Source organism: Pteropus vampyrus, unplaced genomic scaffold, assembly GCF_000151845.1.
Source record: "Pteropus vampyrus isolate Shadow unplaced genomic scaffold, Pvam_2.0 Scaffold3, whole genome shotgun sequence".
Taxonomy (NCBI): domain Eukaryota; kingdom Metazoa; phylum Chordata; class Mammalia; order Chiroptera; family Pteropodidae; genus Pteropus; species Pteropus vampyrus.
Window position 1 is genome coordinate 23,009,455 of NW_011888784.1, and position 18,626 is coordinate 23,028,080.

The 18,626-nt window shown below is 38.1% G+C and overlaps 1 protein-coding gene across 12 annotated transcripts in view; it reads right to left on the reverse strand.

Moving 5' to 3' along the window:
• Positions 1-18,626, reverse strand: part of FAM13C (family with sequence similarity 13 member C) — a 150,408-nt gene that overhangs the window by 113,585 nt on the left and 18,197 nt on the right. For 4 of the 12 annotated variants that reach the window (XR_002780914.1, XM_023531999.1, XM_011362201.2 and 1 more), the window contains exons 1-3: positions 14,915-15,083; positions 8,648-8,704; positions 4,515-4,710 (exon numbers count right to left, since the gene is read on the reverse strand). Coding sequence is in view for 11 of the 12 variants with exons in the window: in XM_023531999.1 (XP_023387767.1) it covers positions 4,515-4,710; positions 8,648-8,704; positions 14,915-14,976 (315 nt within the window). In the remaining variant the exon portion in view is untranslated. Of the gene's footprint in view, positions 1-4,514; positions 4,711-8,647; positions 8,705-14,914; positions 15,444-18,626 lie in introns of those variants that run through there. The other 8 variants (XM_011362228.1, XM_011362192.1, XM_023532006.1 and 5 more) reach the window with 6 other exon arrangements.

Below are 18,626 nucleotides of genomic sequence, written 5' to 3' on the forward strand. Positions count from 1 at the left end.
AAAATAAAAAATAAGGGATTGTAAGCTGACAAGATCCTTGCAATCTGTGAGGTCAGCCAAAGGTTGTCTCGCCTAAAAATAAATAAATAAATAGAAATTTTTAAAAAAGAAAGTCTTTTCCACTTTATCTGTAACCCATACAATTTAGTAGATTCTTATTATATTATTTCATAGATTCTTGTTATAATTCATAAAATATATAGATTCTTATTATAATTCATAATAAAGTATATAGTGAAATAGTTCTATCTAGAAGTTGATAGAACTATTTCACTATATATTTTAGTATTTTCTGTATTCTTGATGCCCTAGCATCTGGTGCCTCACTGACTCGCTGACTGCAGAGAGATCGCCTCTCCAGGACTGGCAATTCTTAGTGCTAGGAAACATAGCAAATGACTTGCCCAGGAGCCTACCCTTCATATGTAAACTAACTAGCCCAGAGCCCATACTCAGAACCACCTTCTTTATCTGGCTCATACATTTCAGGAAGCAATATTCCTCTGTCCTAATCACCCCAGAACCAGGTACCAGACAACTAGAAACAATCCTGTACTTCAGAGTCCACTAAAATGATTCTAGCCAATCCTAAATCTGCTTGTTTTGCCAATGGAAATCATAATAAAAGCTTCTGTTCTTGCTTTCCGATCACTCCTTCTGTCTCCTGGCTAACTCTGATGCTTCCTTGAGTGGCTCTGCATGGCATGGCATGCCCTCACTCCTTCGGAGAATTGTAATTAGGTATCTTTTCACATAGCAGTCATCTTCTGATCTGTCAGCCTCACCACATTCAAATAATAATAAAACCTACATTTCAAAACCATTCTGTTTATATAACCTAAAATGAACATTTTAAAAATGATATCTGAGTCTCACTGACCACCAGAGTTCAGAAACTCATACTGAGTGCCCTTATTTTTCATGGCAATAAGGTTATTTGCATATATTCAATAATAATCTGTTTTCTTTTTTACCAAGGTAGAACTGGAAAAATTTGATATACAATGAAAGTCTTGCCTGAATGTCATATTGAGAATGGTGCTTATTGAAAAATGGTGCTCCATTTTTAGAAGCTAATGTGGTTTTACTTATGGAGCCAATGCTTACAAAGTCCTTTTAGGATAACAGGCCTGCTATCTGGCTTACAGTGCACAATCTTACTGGTGATAAGGACCATCACTTTCAGGCAGCCAGGAACCTAAGGTTATTTTGGGGACCTCAAGAAGAAAGGAATTCAATCAGTTGTATAGGTTTTCCAGGTGAAATAAGGTGGAGAGAGTACTTGGTTTCCTTTGCCTTGAGATAGTAAATAACAGAAGCAGTAAAAATCCAATCTGAGATTCCTTATGCAAGCTTCCAGAGAAAGAAGTTAATTTTGTAATTATTCAATACTATAGAGCTCTAGATTTTGCAAAGTATACTTAAGAAGACCTATGTGGCAAATTAACTCTTGCTACACCTATGTAAATAATCAAGCCAAACCTAATGAGACTAGCCTTCTTTTGTGATCAAGAATAATCTTATTACGATCAGAGAGAGAAGGAAGCGGGCAGGAGGAGAATGCAAGGAAAAATTGTAAAAGACTTTAAAATTTAGTGGATGTTCTAGATACCAATCATATATAGACCTCTCTTAGAAGTTTTGAGTTATTCAACAAATAATACTGAGTTATTACTGAGTGCTGGAGATTCAACGATAGACAAGAAAGACTGAATCACTGTCTTCAAGGAATTTACATCCTAGTGGAGCTAACATTCACTCAAATGACATTTATCTAGCATTAGTGACCAACATCACAAAGTTTTATGGAAGAGAAGAAAAATACCCTTATAAAATTCTCTCCAAAAAATACTTTATAAATAAGTAATTACTGCATAGCAACACAATATATCACCAAAGGAAAAAAATTCCTGAGAGAAATAACCGATTTTATATAAAAATTAAACTGTGATTCTGGGTATTTATCTGAGAAACCCAAAACACTAATTTGAAAAGACATACATATCCCGACATTCACTGCAGCATTATTTATAATAGCCAAGATACAGAAGCAAACTAAGTGTCTATCGATAGACGAATGGATAAAGAAGATGTGGTACATATATACAATGGAATAATACTCAGTCATAAAAACGAATGAAAGCTTGCCATTTGCGACAACATGAATGGACATAGAAAGTATTATGCTAAATAAAATAAGCCAGATAGAGAAAGAGAAATACCATATGATTTCATTTATATGTGGAGTCTTAAAAAAAAAGTAAAAAACAAAACAGAAGAAATTCATAAATACAGAGAACATTATAATGGTTGCCAGATGGGTGAGGAGTTAGAGGATGGGTGAAAAAATGAGAATAGATTAAGAGGGGCAAATTGGCAGTTATAAGAAATACAGTCATGATAATTTTAAGTTCAGCATAGGAAATATAGTCAACAATATTATAATATCTACATATGGTGTCAGATGGGTACTAGGCTTATCAAGGCAATGACTTTATAAGTTATATAAATGTCTAATCACTATGTTGTATACCTGAAACTCACATAATATTATATGCCAACTGCAATTGAAAAATTAAAAAATTTAAGAACAGTACAAGAAATAAAAGATCTCCATTAAAAAAAGGTGTGCGTGGTATAAGGGGGTAGGTAAATCACTAGACTCACAGTTGGAAGATCTGGGTTCCTCATGTTGGAAACACTGGGCCTTTATGGAAAAGATGTTAGCTCAAGTTCTTCTAAATATGATTAAAGATGTAATTCCTCTGATGCTTAGTTTTTCCATTTGTACAAAAAGATAATAATATTAACTTGTGTTAAAACATGGTATATGCTTGGAATACAGTAAATGATCAAACAGTGTTAGCTGATTTTATTAAAAATATTTATAGAAGTTCAAGTCTTGGTCAGTCCTCAACCAATATTAATTATCTCTCCCCTCAAAAAATAGGAAGAACAAAATATGTTTCAAATTTTCCCCAAATATGGAAGACTTAATGTTACCAAATTCTATTAGTCATTAGGAGAGGAAAAAAAAATCTCTCTTTGTGTAGACAGAGATGTTAGGAATGAAATGGAAATTTTACCTGCAGTGCAGGATTCCAATGCTGTATTATAAACAAAGACTGTACAAGCATATCTCTCTCCTGAAATTGTCTGTGTATAAGCAACGGGATAGTACCTATTACAAGTAATAGGTACCTATTACAAGTGATGACTGTGAAATTTCTATGAGCCCAAACTACAGAATGACAAGAAAGAGGGTACTGGTCATCCAAAAGGAGAGATGGCTGGTTATCCAAAGCCCACAACGTCACAGGCGACCCTTAGTAGGAGGTTCAAGGTGAGAACCTCCCTGGGATCAGTCAGACTCTGAAGGCAGCCCTTTGGGTGCCTGTAACCTCTCCAGCATTACACTCCTAATCAAACAAGTGATGAGTGCACTCAGTAAAAGGGAGGATCTCTAGTTTACCACAATTCAAATGCTATTTCACGCTCACTTCTCTCTGCAACTCAACTTTGTTTAAGATAACCATGACACAGTGTAATAAATGCAGAAGGCATTTTCATTTCACTGCAAAATTAACTGACCAAATAAGAGATCATAATGCCAAGGAAGAAATGAGATAAAAATCACAAAGCAAATAAGAAAACTACAAGGTCAAATAAAATGCCAAGCCAAAGGAAGGTCACCTCGCACCCATTTGCTAATAGAACTAAACTTAAATTTATTATATAATTAACCTATTATACTTGGAGCCTCTCACATTATTTTCTCGGGTTAACAATTAAGTGTTAACAAAAAAGCAAAGTTAACATTAATGGATTATCTATGTTCTAAAAACTGTGTTAGATGCATGACAAGCCTCCTAGTAAGATTAAAGTGGATTATATTCATGTAATCTCTTTTAAAAGCATCAAATTATTTGAGGGGTTTTCAAGATCTAAAAAATATCACATTCTACAAATAGAAAAATTTAAAAATATATAAAATGCAACTTTAATCAGGTTGGAAATATGCTTCATTCATTCATTTAAATATTTATTGACCTCAAAGAAGTAAACGCTACATGCACACACAAACACGCACATACACACTTCAGTGTTTCTTTGAGGCTGCTAAACTGCAGCTTAAGGAGAATGGTTCCGAGTAAACCTGGGACTTCTGACCTGCTGAGAAAAATCTCCAAGTATGGGGCAAGAAATACATGCCCTGGATAAATTAGACAGAAAGCGATCCTCCTCCGCCCTTCCCCACAAAGAGCAGGGCGGCTTCTCTAAATCAACGTCAAAGTCCAGTGTTGAAGACTATCACTTTGAATGGGCACTACATTATTAGCCTGCCCAGCACACTGCACTATTAACCACGTGTTTCAGGCCAGAGGTACGTGCAAGGGCAAGCCACGTTAACCGCCCGCCTACTGCAAAATAACTCTCCCAAACCGTCTGCCAGAACTGTGCCCTAGTCTGAGCAAGGCGCATCTTGGCAAAGGCCTGAAGAGTAAACCCACTACCTGACTTTCTCCGTGGCTCCTCCCATTCTCTGCTTTGAAGATGGACTTGGGCTTCCGGGACTTGAAGTTGCCCATACTGGGTCGCAGCACTCCGTCCACCAGCACGGTCTGCTCTACATGCTGCGGCTCGTGGGAGGGCGCGGGCTCCTCTAGGGCAGCCCCGGCATCGGGGTAATTTTCTTTATTGTCTTCATCTCTAAAACAGGAAAGACCAACTTTAAAAAGCAACACAAGAAGTAATAAACTGCTGCGGGAAAGAGGGGCTGACGATACTGGTTGCTGCGCTATTTATATGGAACCTAGCAACATTTTTGGTGTCCACTTAGAGGGTTTCACAGGAACAAGAACTTAAAAAATGTGAATTTCACTCTTTAGATTACTCCACATTCCCTTCCAATCTTTGTTAATGAATACATACTTTTTGTGGTTGTAACTTTGTACGTGCTGTCATATTTGTTTTTAATTTTTCTCTTCAAGATACTTTCGCACATATCATATTTTTCTCTCACAATAATAATATTAGATATTCAGGTTAGATACTGTCATCCCAACTTTATAGATTAAGCCTCTAAAACCCAGAGATCAAATAAAGTGCCTAACAGAAGGGATAATTCACCAGACCTGGAGTCGTCAGGTAGGTCTCCAGTCTCTCCTACATGTGTTCTTGGTTCAGGCATGATGCTTCTTCCTCACTGACAAGTCTATAATCAACTCCCTACAACTTTCAGAGGCATTTAAAAGTTTACCAGGGTCTATTTTAATAAGATACATGCTACTCAGATAAAATGTAAGACAAGGGCCAAATTTTATCCAATCAAGCCATCTGAACAACATCCTTGATGCAAAATCAAAGGTCCCACTGTCTGGGTTCCATCAGTGTGGAATCACGGGAGAAGATCAAATGGGCTAGTGTTACCTTCATACATTCAGTGCTGAGATGGCACTTTTAATTCTCACTCACCAATCAAATTCAATATAACACCGCCTCATCATTTCAATTTCCTCAAAAATAGTGACATGATAACATTCTTAATTGAAGTCAGTTATCCTTCCTAAATCTAGATGCATTTTATTTTCTTATTTTGCTAAGAACCCAGCAAATACCATGGACATAACCAAACGAGGCATTCTCTTTATACAATCAATATCATCACCTTTAACCCAATGGCAATCATTTAGTACTAGATTAGTACCACCAATTAGTGCCATTTCCACCAAGTGGTGTTTTTCTCTCCTGCCCCCTGACCAAAAGCACCTACAAAAAAGATTTTGGCAAGGCCAGCTAGGAAGCAATTCCTCATAACTCAAGGACACCTAAAGCAAAGAGACAAGCATAGTTCCTATGAACATTGTTCAAAATGTCTTTACACACACACGCACACACTCAAAAGAGAGATTAAAATCACTAAACTGCTATTGGGAAGATGAGCTCCAGTTAGTCTCTGAGAAAAGACCAAAGCAAACATCAGGAATGGAGGTCTGGAACATGACCAAGGTGCAGGTGGGCAAGGTGTAGAAATATAACTATGTGAACAGTTAAACTTAAGCCTCAAGATAAACTTAGTTCTATCTGGTAAAAAAGAATGCAAGAAGGGAAATGATTTTTCAATGTTAGTAAATGAAAAAAACTGAATGCCAGTGACACTGGTTAATATTGTCCTTTAAGATCATTCACAACCAAAAAAAAAAAATTCTAAGTCACTAATGGGTTTGAAACCAACATCAAACCATCAGTTGGAACTATGCTAGTACATTTGAAATGTATTCCTCTCAGGATGAGCAGAATACGTGACCATAAAATATGCCAGTATGGCATGTAGATTATTTTGAACTGAAGACAGTCAAGACCCAACAGACACAAGAAGAACTTTTTACTTCCCCTTGTTTTTCTCTACTCCATATCTTGACTGGTTTCTGCCTAAAAATATATAGAGAGAGAGGGCCTGTACCAGGAGAGAGACAACACCAAAGGTAACTTTTTATATCTGAAAGACTTATCTTCATGGTCTGGCAAACATTTGTTTACTAAACGTCTGCTCTTCTCATCTTTGAGACCCCAGAATCCAACCCTCTTCTCTTTAGCTCTGAACATTTGTTTACTAAACGTCTGCTCTTCTCATCTTTGAGACCCCAGAATCCAACCCTCTTCTCTTTAGCTCTGAATAATATTTATGCCTCAATAACCTGACTGCTGAAGAGTCCCATATCTTTGGTCTTCCCATATGTACATAATTAATTTTTTTCCTGTTAATCTCTTATGTCAATTTAATTATTAGATCAGCCAAAGAACCTAGAAGGGAAGAAGGAAAAAGTTTTTCTGCCCTACATTTCACTAGACACAAATAATGCTCATCCATGCATTCTACGTACCTAGGTGAGAAACGAAAGAAAGAACAGCTACCTTTATAGTAACCTAACCCTCATTCAACAAGGATTCTAGAACACTCAAGAATAAGAGAAAGAAAAGTGACTTTTCAAATCCAAAATGATTCTTTGGATAGGTTTCTTCCCTAAAATAATATCTGAACTTTGTTTTTATACCATATTTTATATTATATTGTCAAGATGTCCAGAATTTATTAATGTTATCTCATTTTACCTCCTTGACTTGAAAAGCAAGGAAGATGGGGTGGGCGGGGGGTGGCGGGAGTCGGGGGGACGTAGCAAAAAGCATCTTTCTCTCATTACACAAATATAAAATCTAAATACGAAAGTCATCTTTAGAAATATATTTCTAACCTATTACTGGCTCCTCAGACTCCACAAAACAGAAGAGTACAGGTAATGTAATTTATGCCAGTACTTATTGGAATCAACCATAACTGAGAAGAAGCATGATGTTCTGAAAACAGGAGTCCAAAAGATCCTCCCACTTATTAGTTGTGTAGCCTGAGCCACACCACTTCACTTCTCAGATCCTCAGCCATAAGAAGGATGTCATCTCTACCTTGCAGAGATAATACAGTCTCTGTGAAATGCCTACCACAGAAAGCTGGCTCAAGGCCACAACTCAATAAATGGGAGCTATTGTCACTCTCACCAGGATTTAGGCAAGTGGTTATTTGCAAAGAAAAAAAACAGGTTTCTTTTTAGTCTCCCCATACCTCCAGGATAAATTTCAAACTCCTTAGCAAGGTACACAAACCCTTCGTACTTGAGTCTTTATCTCTGAAGCTCCATTTCTTACCACTCCTGGCCTCTGCTCTCAGGATTCCTGTCATCCTGAACTGCTTAGTTAGTGTTCCTTCAACCTGAACAATTTTCTCTGCCTCTGTTGGCTTTCTAGTAAGTTGTTCCCTGTGCTTGGTGGCATCATTTTTTCTTGGCCTTATATCTCACACACACACACACACAAAAAGTGCTATGTGTAATTTTCTTCAGGAATCTATCCCAGAAACCTATCTGGGCTATTCAGTCTTTCTAAGAGAATCCTCTGTTTATCTGTAGCATCATCATCTATATTCTTGCCTATCTCCTCTAGTGGACTGAATTCCTGGAAGCAGGGGTTGGTTTATTTACTACATATCTTGACTAGTTTCTGGCGCATAAAATAGGCCATCAACAAATGCATATTATCCAACAAGAGGACTTCAGAGTCAGACAGACTTGAGTCCAAATTCTGCCTCATAGTGGCTATGTTATCCTGAATGAGATATAATCCTTCTGACACAGGATGAGGAGGGAAACATTAGCCTTCTTTTGATTGTTTAGATTATATAATAAAATGTAGGGAAAAGTGTTCAGAACAAAGCAATTGTGGAAGAAACGTTTAGCAGGGAAGGTTTTGCCATCATACCATGAACACCTTGATGACCAAGACTACACTCCAGGCAATGACATGTTTGGTGAATAAATCTAGAATTATTTCCTTCCTTAGGGTTTATGATGGGAGCATTGAGATGAGATAATCAATGTTTAATCTAATAGACACTTATTGAGCATTCCTCATATCAAAGGCACTGTCCTGGATGGTAACAGAGAGTATCCAAAAGTGAACAAGATAAAACTTCCTTCAAGAGCTGATAATCCATTATAAGAAGTAAGACATGAGAACAAATTATTAGAATTCAAAGAAGAGACTAAAGACATCAGGCCCCATTGGTTACTGCCCTTTAAGCAATGGTGGGTCATACCTGAGAATGGAGCAATCAGTCTGGTCTTCATGTAGAGAGACTGTGTCTTCCTCACACCTGGAAAGAAGAAACAAAACCACATCAGATCCAACTGTCTGCTGCAGCAGAAGCAGCAGTAATCTAGACCTATTTTAAGATTAGCACAATAGACAAAAAAAATAGAATAATCTTCACCACTCTCCCAAACCAGTTCCAATTCCCAATATGTCTACCAGGTAGTGATACCAATGTTGTCATTTCATTACGAGCTTAAAAGCTCAGAACCAGAGGTAAGCTCCGTTTTCTCCACTGCTCTGCCTCATCTAAGCTAACAAGATCTTAGCAAGGACCTAAGTGTTCACAGCACTTGAGGGGACACCTAACACCAAGATTGGTGGCTCAAAAGAGACTCCACTGCATACCTCTTGGCATTTCCTCTGCCTCAACCAGTCCCAAACCACACCAGCTCCCATTTGTTTTATTCCATTGTCCCCTGGACTTTCCTAACCCTCTTCCTTTTTATAAAACTTCTGGGATAACATTGTGAAAAATTCTCAGCTCCTCCATATTGAAAAATCTACTGCACTCCACATTGCCTAAGGGAATCTGGAGTAGAACAATTCCCTCACTCAAGTATGTAGGAGGAAACCTTTGTTCCTCTTCTTAGCCATCTCCTCCCCATCTCATTCCACCACCCTCAAGGCTGAAATGATTTTTTTCATCCTTTACTGCCCAAGTCCAGTCTCACAACTTTTGTGAACCTTCTCAGCCAAATTCATGCACATGCCATGTTCCTACTTTAACCTTAGTATATGAATGTTTACTCTTCATTCTGAGGTTTCGTTAACCAACTACATCTTGCCTTGAACTATTATGTAATTCCTTGGTACCTCCGAGATCTTTTTAATTAGTTGTTAATTCCATGAGAAAAAAATAACTGTAATTTCTTTTCCTATTTACGCTACCAATAGTGCTACTCCAGAGTGGACACTCAATAAATGCTTGAATTGAGTAACAGACTCTGGCCCCTTAGAAAGTCTGGTCCCTGAAATAATCTAAAAGCATTTATTCAGCATTTATTCCCCTTCCAGCTACTGCATTAGCCACTGGAGCTGTGCTTCTCAAACTCTCTGAGATTCAGGACTGAACAGTTTGTTTCTATTTTCAATCCAATGTGGTCAGACACTTGTGTAAAAATGTTACAAGAATGTCAAATTCCTATAAACATTAGCAAATGCTTACTCCCTATCTCTATACTTTTCTTGTCTCATGCAAGTTACAAACAAGTTGGGGACCCACACTTTGAGTACCACTACTTCTTAAGGACACAAAATTGAAAAGACTTGGACTCTCTGGAAAGATTCACACTGTAATGAGCAGACAAAAATAAATACCTACATACATAAATATAACTATAATATAGTACTTGTACTATATGAAATCATTTAAAAATTTTAAATATTCCTTACCCACAATGGTATATAATTTACCCACAGAATAAATTGATGAAAGTTTCATCCTTTTCCCTTATTATCATTTTTAAGTTATGGTTTTGTACTGAATTAAACAAAGGCCACCTACAGACTCTAACTCACTCTAAGTGCTGAAATATTTTGTTCTAGCAGTTAAAAAAAAGTCAATTGACTTAACAAAATGCTCTTCTTAACAAAATGAACTAAGTTTTCTTGCTCTCTCATGTTTTTGACTGTCAGTAACCCACTCTGTCCATCTCATGGGAAACAAGTTAAATTCATAAGTATTGCTTTTTCTCCTCTATTAGAGGCGTTCACTTAATAAATTATATGAGCTTTGTAATGTGAATAAAAATTTATCCCAATAAAAGTAACCTAGCTAAGTAGAAAAATCAATGAAAAACAGAAATCTAGTTGTTGCTTCTAAAGAATTAGGGTTCAACTAGAGGTTCAACCCTAGAGCTCAACAATACCTATTGTTTGGAAATTTGGCAAGAGCTTATTTTTATCCCCCTCATATGATGTGTTAACCTTTCTTCTCAAAGTACAATTAGTTAAAAATGGAAACTCAGCACCAGAACATACAAAGTTGCAGATGCTTTCTGAAGTATGAGGTGGGACCTAATTAGCTGATGCAATTTTAAGATCTACTGAACACCTCCAGTTGCTACTCAAGGAAAGATAATTCCTAGCTCACAGATATAGCAATGAAATAGATCTCTCCACTGGCGTACATGGCACATGTATGTATGCTCATTTAGTTCAGTAGGGTTTTTATTTGCTTTGATGAAGACCATCAAGTTCTACTCATTAACAGCTCCTTTCTGATTATTCTACTGTTTGTTTGTTTGTTTGTTTGTTTGCCCAGCAGCCCTGCAAATGTATAATACTGGCTCAATTATAAAACTGGGTTCCACAGTGGGAACCCATATTTAGGTATCCCCACTTCTGGAAGAAAATCAGTTCAGACCAAGTGCCCAAGTGGTCTTCAGCATGGCACTCTCTTCCATATTAGAACCCAATACAGGAATTTAAAGATCAATCTTTTTAATGATCTCCTTAAATATTCAAGACTGGGCATCTTCTAGTGCAATGTTTTTCAAACTGTAAGTTGTGACCTATTACTGGGTCTTGAAACCAGATAGCAGCTACTAGCATCTTGTTGTTATTATTGTTAGAGAAACAGAATAGAAAATGTCAATATAGTAAGAGTTAAGTGTTATTTCACAAAACTTTCTTAAATAAATCATGTATATATGTGTGTACTAGATTCTAATATAAAATATTTTTCTTACTGTTGTTCATTAATAGTAAAAAAATAAAAATGTGACCAGCACTCTATTAAATGACTTCCTAGAGATTCTCATCAATTAGCTTCTAAGTCCCAGAGTTCTTAATTTGTGGTTACCTAGACAATATGTGGATAATTTGTTCTTTCAATCGTTTCTTTGTGAAATGCTTAGGGTTGTTACCTTTTTCTCTATTGAGACTTGTGCTCCCTCTTTCAACCGTGAAGAAGAAAAAGAATATGTACTTCACAGCTCATCTTCTCTCTCACTTTGTCTCAATTGAGCCTGACAATGCTGTGAAGTAGGACGTACCTTCACACAAGAGGCTAAGGAATTGTCCAGGGTTACAAGGTGTAAAGCAGCGAAGCCTGTGTCATTTCTGCTCCCCCACACTAAGACCACCAAATAGTCTCTTCAGTCTACATTCCCAGAGGCTCACAAAAAAGAGAGAATAATTTGTTCATTAAAATAATGGTGGAGAAAGAAGTGCCCGTGAGGGGTTCTTTTGTTTGGTCTCAAGTTGGTTATTAAATAAAATGTAGTTGTGCCAGGAAGAGGATTGTCATTCACCCTGTAGTACCATGTTCCCTGAAGGCAAAGTTGCAGAGGCAAGAACCTGAAATCCTGTAGGATTTCTGAAAGTCTGTCCCCACAACCACTTGCATTAGCACTACCTGGAATGCCTAGTTGAAACAGCAGGTTCTGGCCCCACTCCCACTCTAGCCCCAGTACATCAACTCTCTGAGGGTAGGGCCCAGGAATGTGAATTTTTTAAACCAGATTGCCCTTCCCCACACATAACTAGTATGCTTCTAAAAAGTTTAACATTGACCTAAAGGAAAACCCAGACCAGCCCTGGGCTGACTCCAACGCAGTCACCCATTCTAGGTTTCCATTTGGGGATAAAGCAAGGGAAATTGGATTTTTCACAAATCCCAATCTCCCTTCCCCAGTTGATATTAATGATCAGTTGGTTTAAAGAAGCATTGTTTCAGATGATAACTAACTCGGTTTACTAAGTCAGAATTCATTGCTGGCCAGGCTTCATTTCAAAATATCAGGTTAGCTAGACAACATAGGAAATGACCTTGAAAAAAATAATAGATGAAAGAGTGATGCAGATACAGAAGGGAAGGCCAAGGCCATTCTTATCTTGGAAGATTGGGTAGAAAAAGAAATTGAATTGGTCCAGAGCTGCACAGACAGTGTCAGGCCTGGGAAAAATGGAGAAGAAAATAAAATCTGTCCTTGAGTCCCTCTCAATTCTCCTTCCCTTTGACTCTTGTAAGACCTCCAGCAGGCCAAGTGGAACTCTATTAGGTTAAACTATCTAATAACATAATGTATATTAAAGTATTAATGACTTGAATCCACTTCCCATGGGACAGACTTTTTAATTTCCATTTTAATAAGAGTCACCACCAGTGGCCTTAATCCAAAAGAAATTATCTCTAGGTATAATTTCAGGCACCAAAGAAAATACATGGGTGTGAGTAGGAAGAAGTAGGAGTTGGGTGGGGACAGAGAGAAGAGAAAGTTGTCTTGTATCCAAAATATAAAAGAAAAGTAAGTGCCTCCTCTATGTATGCCAAGACCACACCCCAACATTTACTGAGCACCTGCTACATCTATGTGTTAGGATAGTGTATCCTGGTCCTTCTGGCTTTGGTGTCATGCCCAAACAACCAAAGAAAATGGTTCATATTCCTGAGAGGAGGAGAAGATGTTGTATTAGCCAATGACTAGTTTTAAATGACCCTAGTTTGTGCTGTTACACTTACAAAGCTTTGAGTATGTTTTAAATACGCTCCTTAGATTTTTAAATTAGCCAGATGGCATTCTAATTGTCACTCAGTGCTTTTTAAAATAAATCACTGTCACTTCTCTGAAAACAACAACAGAATCTTATGCAATCAGAACTCTTTGGGGAGTGGCCAAAGACAAGGTACCAGACTTTCCCCAGCATTTAACTATAAAATCTTTACCCCCCAAAAATTGTCCATGTGACATCTGGAACTAGGTGTCTCCATTTTGAAGCTGTTGGGCTTTTGGCTGACTGGAGATTGGGCCACAAAGAAAGAGCTCAAGAGTTATCAGGCCCAGAAAGCACTTGATGGTTTTAAGTGCAGCAAAGGGAGGAAGTACCTGTGCGCCTGAACCAGGAAGTCCTGGCCTCGTCTTTGGCCTGCATCCTTTGACAGGCATCTCTCCCCCTCTCTCAGGATTTTAGAAAAAGCAAAATTGCAGCACAATTAACAAGTAAGCTCTTTAATGGGATGTGGGTCCCAACATGTGTTTTATATTGCATCTTCTAAATAATGTCAACCCTGGGTTGTTTTTTTAAGTAACTCCACTTAAATGAGCCCAAAGCTCGACACAGAGAGTAGCATACCCAGAGAAACAAAAGAACGTGGGAAACAAGAAGGCCTCAGAAGTCCTGTAGAATATTTTCCCTCTATCATAAGTTATTTTGACAGTGGTAAGACTTGAAACTCACGAAATACCTATTCCCACATTTTTTTGCCTTTTAGGGAACTTTAGCATGCAGATCCCAAGTTACTGGGCTTTCTCTATTAAACTTGCAGCATTTTCTTAATGTAGTTGAGTATAATACCTTAACAATGACTTCTGTCACAAGGTCCCAGAAGTAAACATCATGAGTTTGCCTAGAGAAAGATTGCTTAAAGTATAGACATTCCATACATATGTTTACATATATAAATTATATAAAAATTACATGTAATAGCATAATATGCTATCAATTTTTAACACATGTATAGTGTTAGGAAAACAGATTAAGAAAGAAATGACAAAATTTTAAACCATAAACTATAAATATCTAATAAAAAAATACTGTGCCTGCTGGCCTTGAGTAAAATATTAAACTTCATTCTATGTTTAAATGGTGTTAGTCGCCCCAATCAACACTTTAATCATAGGACAAGATGACTCATTCCTCCTATAGCCAGATTGTTGAGGTCAGAAAATAAAAATGACAAAGGGCATGCAAGAAAAGTTTACTCTACTGAGTCTTAAAAATCTCTAGACAAGAGAGGGTGAGGATAAGTTTAGCTTGTTTATCACATGCTGGAATCCAACTCAAGTCATTTTACATCCATCTCCTATTTGTTGTAAATGTATACAGCGTACTCCACGAAAACTGACACCAATGTTGGCAAAATACAACAAAGCTTCCTTTATAACATGTCAAACAGATTTTTAAAAAATGTCAAATAGATTTTTTAAAAATCTGAGCTCCAAGAACACATATCTCAGAGTATTGAGCTTTCCGCAAGCCATCGGCTCGTTTTAATATCTCTCCCATAGCTGCTAAAAGGCTGATTTCAACCTGTAAAGATTTCTGGGCCCCATCAGTCAGCATGTCTCGCGCGGTCTTCCCAGCCGCAGATTACAGTAGACAATGCATCTAATACGAAGAGTGGCTGGGGACGGTAGAGGGTACCTTCATAATAGTTGCTTCCAGAGAAAGGCATGCAAGTCTTATTTTAATGGCAAGAAACACTTACTCTGTTACAGCGGTGCTGCTGAAGGAATTATCCTGAAGGCTGAAACAGAAACAAGAAAACATCAGCCAAGTCCGGCCGGGGAGCCGTCTCCCTGATCGCTCTCGGGGAGTTAGAGCACACACACAAACATGGCATTGCAAGGCAAGTCTCAGGGCTCGCCCGGCACGCTCGCTCTACCTTGGGCTGCTGTCTGCACATGCTCGTAACGACACCCCCAGCAGGGGCCCAGCCGCACGGCAAACCACAAAGCCCGGCAGCCCGCGAGGCTGCGGGGACAGAGCGGGGAGGGGCGGGGCACGCGGCGAGGCCGGGACCCGGGGATCCCCGCAAGGAGCACCTGGAGCGTTACCGCGCGACTCTAACCTTGCCAGCCCCGCGCCGCTTTTAATCCCGGCCTCTCGGTGCCAGCCACCCCCAGGGCTGGCAATAGGAAAGCCCAACAGTTTCTGCCTAGGTGCTGAAATCCCCGGGGGACTTGCTTTCTTCCAGACGTCTCCTACCAATTTTACAAAGCTACCCCCTCTAGGGATGGAAACTAGCAAAGATTCATCCGTGGTTCACAAAAAAACCGGGAGAGAGTGAGAAGGGGGAGGGGACCTAACTGCCGTTTTCATTTTATTTTTCTGTTTGTGTGTTGTTTTAGATTGCCCAGGAAAAAGAAGAGACTCTGAAGGAGAGCTCGCTGCATCACACCCGATCTGTCTGCACTGTTATTTCAGTCCCTAAGAGGAAGCGCCCGGCCCCGGACAACAGAGCCGTGAATGAGCCCACGCAGGGCAAGCGGAGGATTTATTGCTGGCATTAGCTGGTGACTGAGGGGGACCGTGCAAGAGGTGGGGCTTCCTAAGCCTAAGCTCTGCTCGGGAGCACCTTTATGAAGAATGAGAGATCAAATACACAAACGTTCGCTCTCTCCTTTAAATAAAGGCAGCTCTGTTGGGGGAAGGGAAGGCTGTCAACCCCCACTTGCTTCACCATGGGGATATTTGTCCTGCCCTCTTTCCATTGTTCATTTCTCCTGCCAGTTTGACCTTGCTACAGAATGAAAGTCATCTGAAAGATGCTTATTTTGAATTTTGAGTTAAGAAGACCCTTCCTCCTCTTTTTAATCTCTCCATTCCCAAAGGCAGCTGAGAAAATTTTATTTCTCTACCAATTCTTCTGATATCAAACTGTATAAGTGGGTGAGTTAATTTATAACAAAAAATCCTCAAATTTTTATCTTTGGATAATTAGAAAAATTACCCAAAACTTGGCCATAAGGGCAAAAAACATGACTTTTCAGTGTCACACTGAGACATTGTTTCAAAGGTCTACCCAAGAACTGTTTAATTCTCTTGGAAAACATAATTGTGTTTGATTTTGCTATTCATTATTGGTTAGATCCCAGACACAGTGAAGTTACATATTCACTTGCAGTTTTTGTCCAAACCGTAGGGAGGAAAAGGTAATCTCAACGTTGATGGTTTTATTGCCTCATACAACTTTAACCAATTTTGCATCTAACTTAGCAAACTGATACTAACATCCTCTCCAAATACTTATAAATAATCAGATCCTCAAAATGCTCTTGGAAGCAAGAGCATCGCCATCTTACAGGTTCCCTCATTAATTAGTGAATAGATAGACCTCTGATGTGTACCTACGTTTGTAGGAGAATCATGTGTTTAACTTTTTAAAATTATACTTTGAAAAATCCTTTGCAGTTTTATTTTCCTTTCTCAGAATCTTTTCTAAAGTAGCTGAATAAAAGTCTAATATGGTCTTAGACCTAAATTCTATTGACATAAATAAGTTTAGAAATATTCATCTCTTGAATGATTATATACCTGAACCACTTACAGCCTCATATGAGCTAGGTTTAGGAGTATCAGGCACAGCCTTTTTTAGATATGTGTATTCATTATTTAGCCATCACAAACTGAGATCTATTCTTTATATTTTATTGAGGCTGATAAAAGGCAAGTCTATATTCAGCCGTGTTGGCTCGAAAGATTCAAAGATAGCCAGTTTTCAGAAGCTCTTTTTACTCATTGTCCACGGTACTGATTCCAAATGTCCTCATACAAAAAGAGATCATAGTTTTTCTTTTTAAGTGTTCCCAGTGATCCATTTGGAATGGAAAAATGTAATGCTTTCAACTTTGAAACAGGACTTGGACAAGTATATGAAATAATGTGTTCCCTTTGAAAATAACATGAAATAACAACTATATAAAATAAATAGTATTTGATAATGTCCACAGGGGCAAAAAACAAACAAAATTCTCAGCAACTCATGAATAGTATAAACCAAAATTAGAATTTAGGTAGTATTAGTATGCAATGAAAATAATTTGTTGATATAGCTTATTACCACTGGGGGAAAAAATGTCCTGGGCGGGGGGCGGGAGTGGGACAGTGATTTGGCAGTTATTTGATATAAAAATATCAACCATTTAAAATTTTATTTCTCTACCAATTCTTCTGATATTATTTGTTTCCATATTAAATCAGGTTTAGACATTATTTTTATGGTGACTGGGGACTTGTTTTGCTTTGTTTTGATAATCTGTACTATTCAACTTGGAATTTGGTCAATACTGATGAATAATCATACAACATCTGGTTATTTTAAAGACCCTGTTTGACTACACAGCAGTTCAAGGTAAGCTTAAAAAGCGAAACAGGAAAACTAATATTGGAGTTCTGGAAAAAGTAAGTTCTAGACCAGTGTTTCCCTAAGTGTCCTCAGTAGAATTCTAGTCTCCCAGATGGTTCAAAAACAGGGGGACAAAAGAGTTACATGGTCAAAAATAAGTTTTTGAAAGGAAGTAATATTATAAATTTACAATGCCCATTAGGCAGCAAAGAAAAGTATTTCATTGTTTTTCACTAATGTTTCTCGAACTCATTGAAGACCAAAAGTTTTTTTATTTCCTACAAGTCTTTTTTATGTTTCCTTTACTGTTTTGATTAAGTTCATTGGGGTAACATTGGTTAATACGATTCTAAAATTTTCAGGTGTACATTATCATTTGACATTTGTATATTCTTATTGTGTGTTTACCACCCAAAGTCCAGTTTCCTTCAGCTACCATATATTTGATCTCCTTTACCCACTTCACCCTCCCCCATCCCCGTATTTTGACCCCCTTTACCCCGTCTACCTCCCCCCTCCTCCCCCACCCCACTAGTAACCACTAATCTATAGTCCTCTGGTAACCACTAGTCTAGAATCCATGTCCATGAGTCTCTGTTTGTTTGTCCTGCTCATTTGTTGCTTTTAGGTTTATATCCCACACGATAAGTGATATATCACATGATAAGTGATATCATACGATTTTCAACTTTTTCAGTCTGGCTTATTTCGCTTAGCATGATTATCTCAAGGTCCATCCATGTTGTCACAAGTGTCAGTATTTCATCTCTTCTTATGGCTGAGTAATAAATATTCCATTGTATATATGTACCACATCATCTTTAGCCAATCATCTATCGTAGGACACTTCGGTTGCTTCCATGCCCTGGCTACTGTGAATAGTGATGCTATGAACATCGGTGTGCAAATATCTTTTTAGATATGGGTTTTCAAGTCTTTGGGGTAAATACTCAGTAGAGGAATTGCTGGGTCATATGGTAGATCAATTCTTAGTTTTTTGAGGAACCTCCATACTGCTTTCCATAGTGGCTGTACCAATTTGCAGTCCCACCAGCAGTGTATGAGGGTTCCT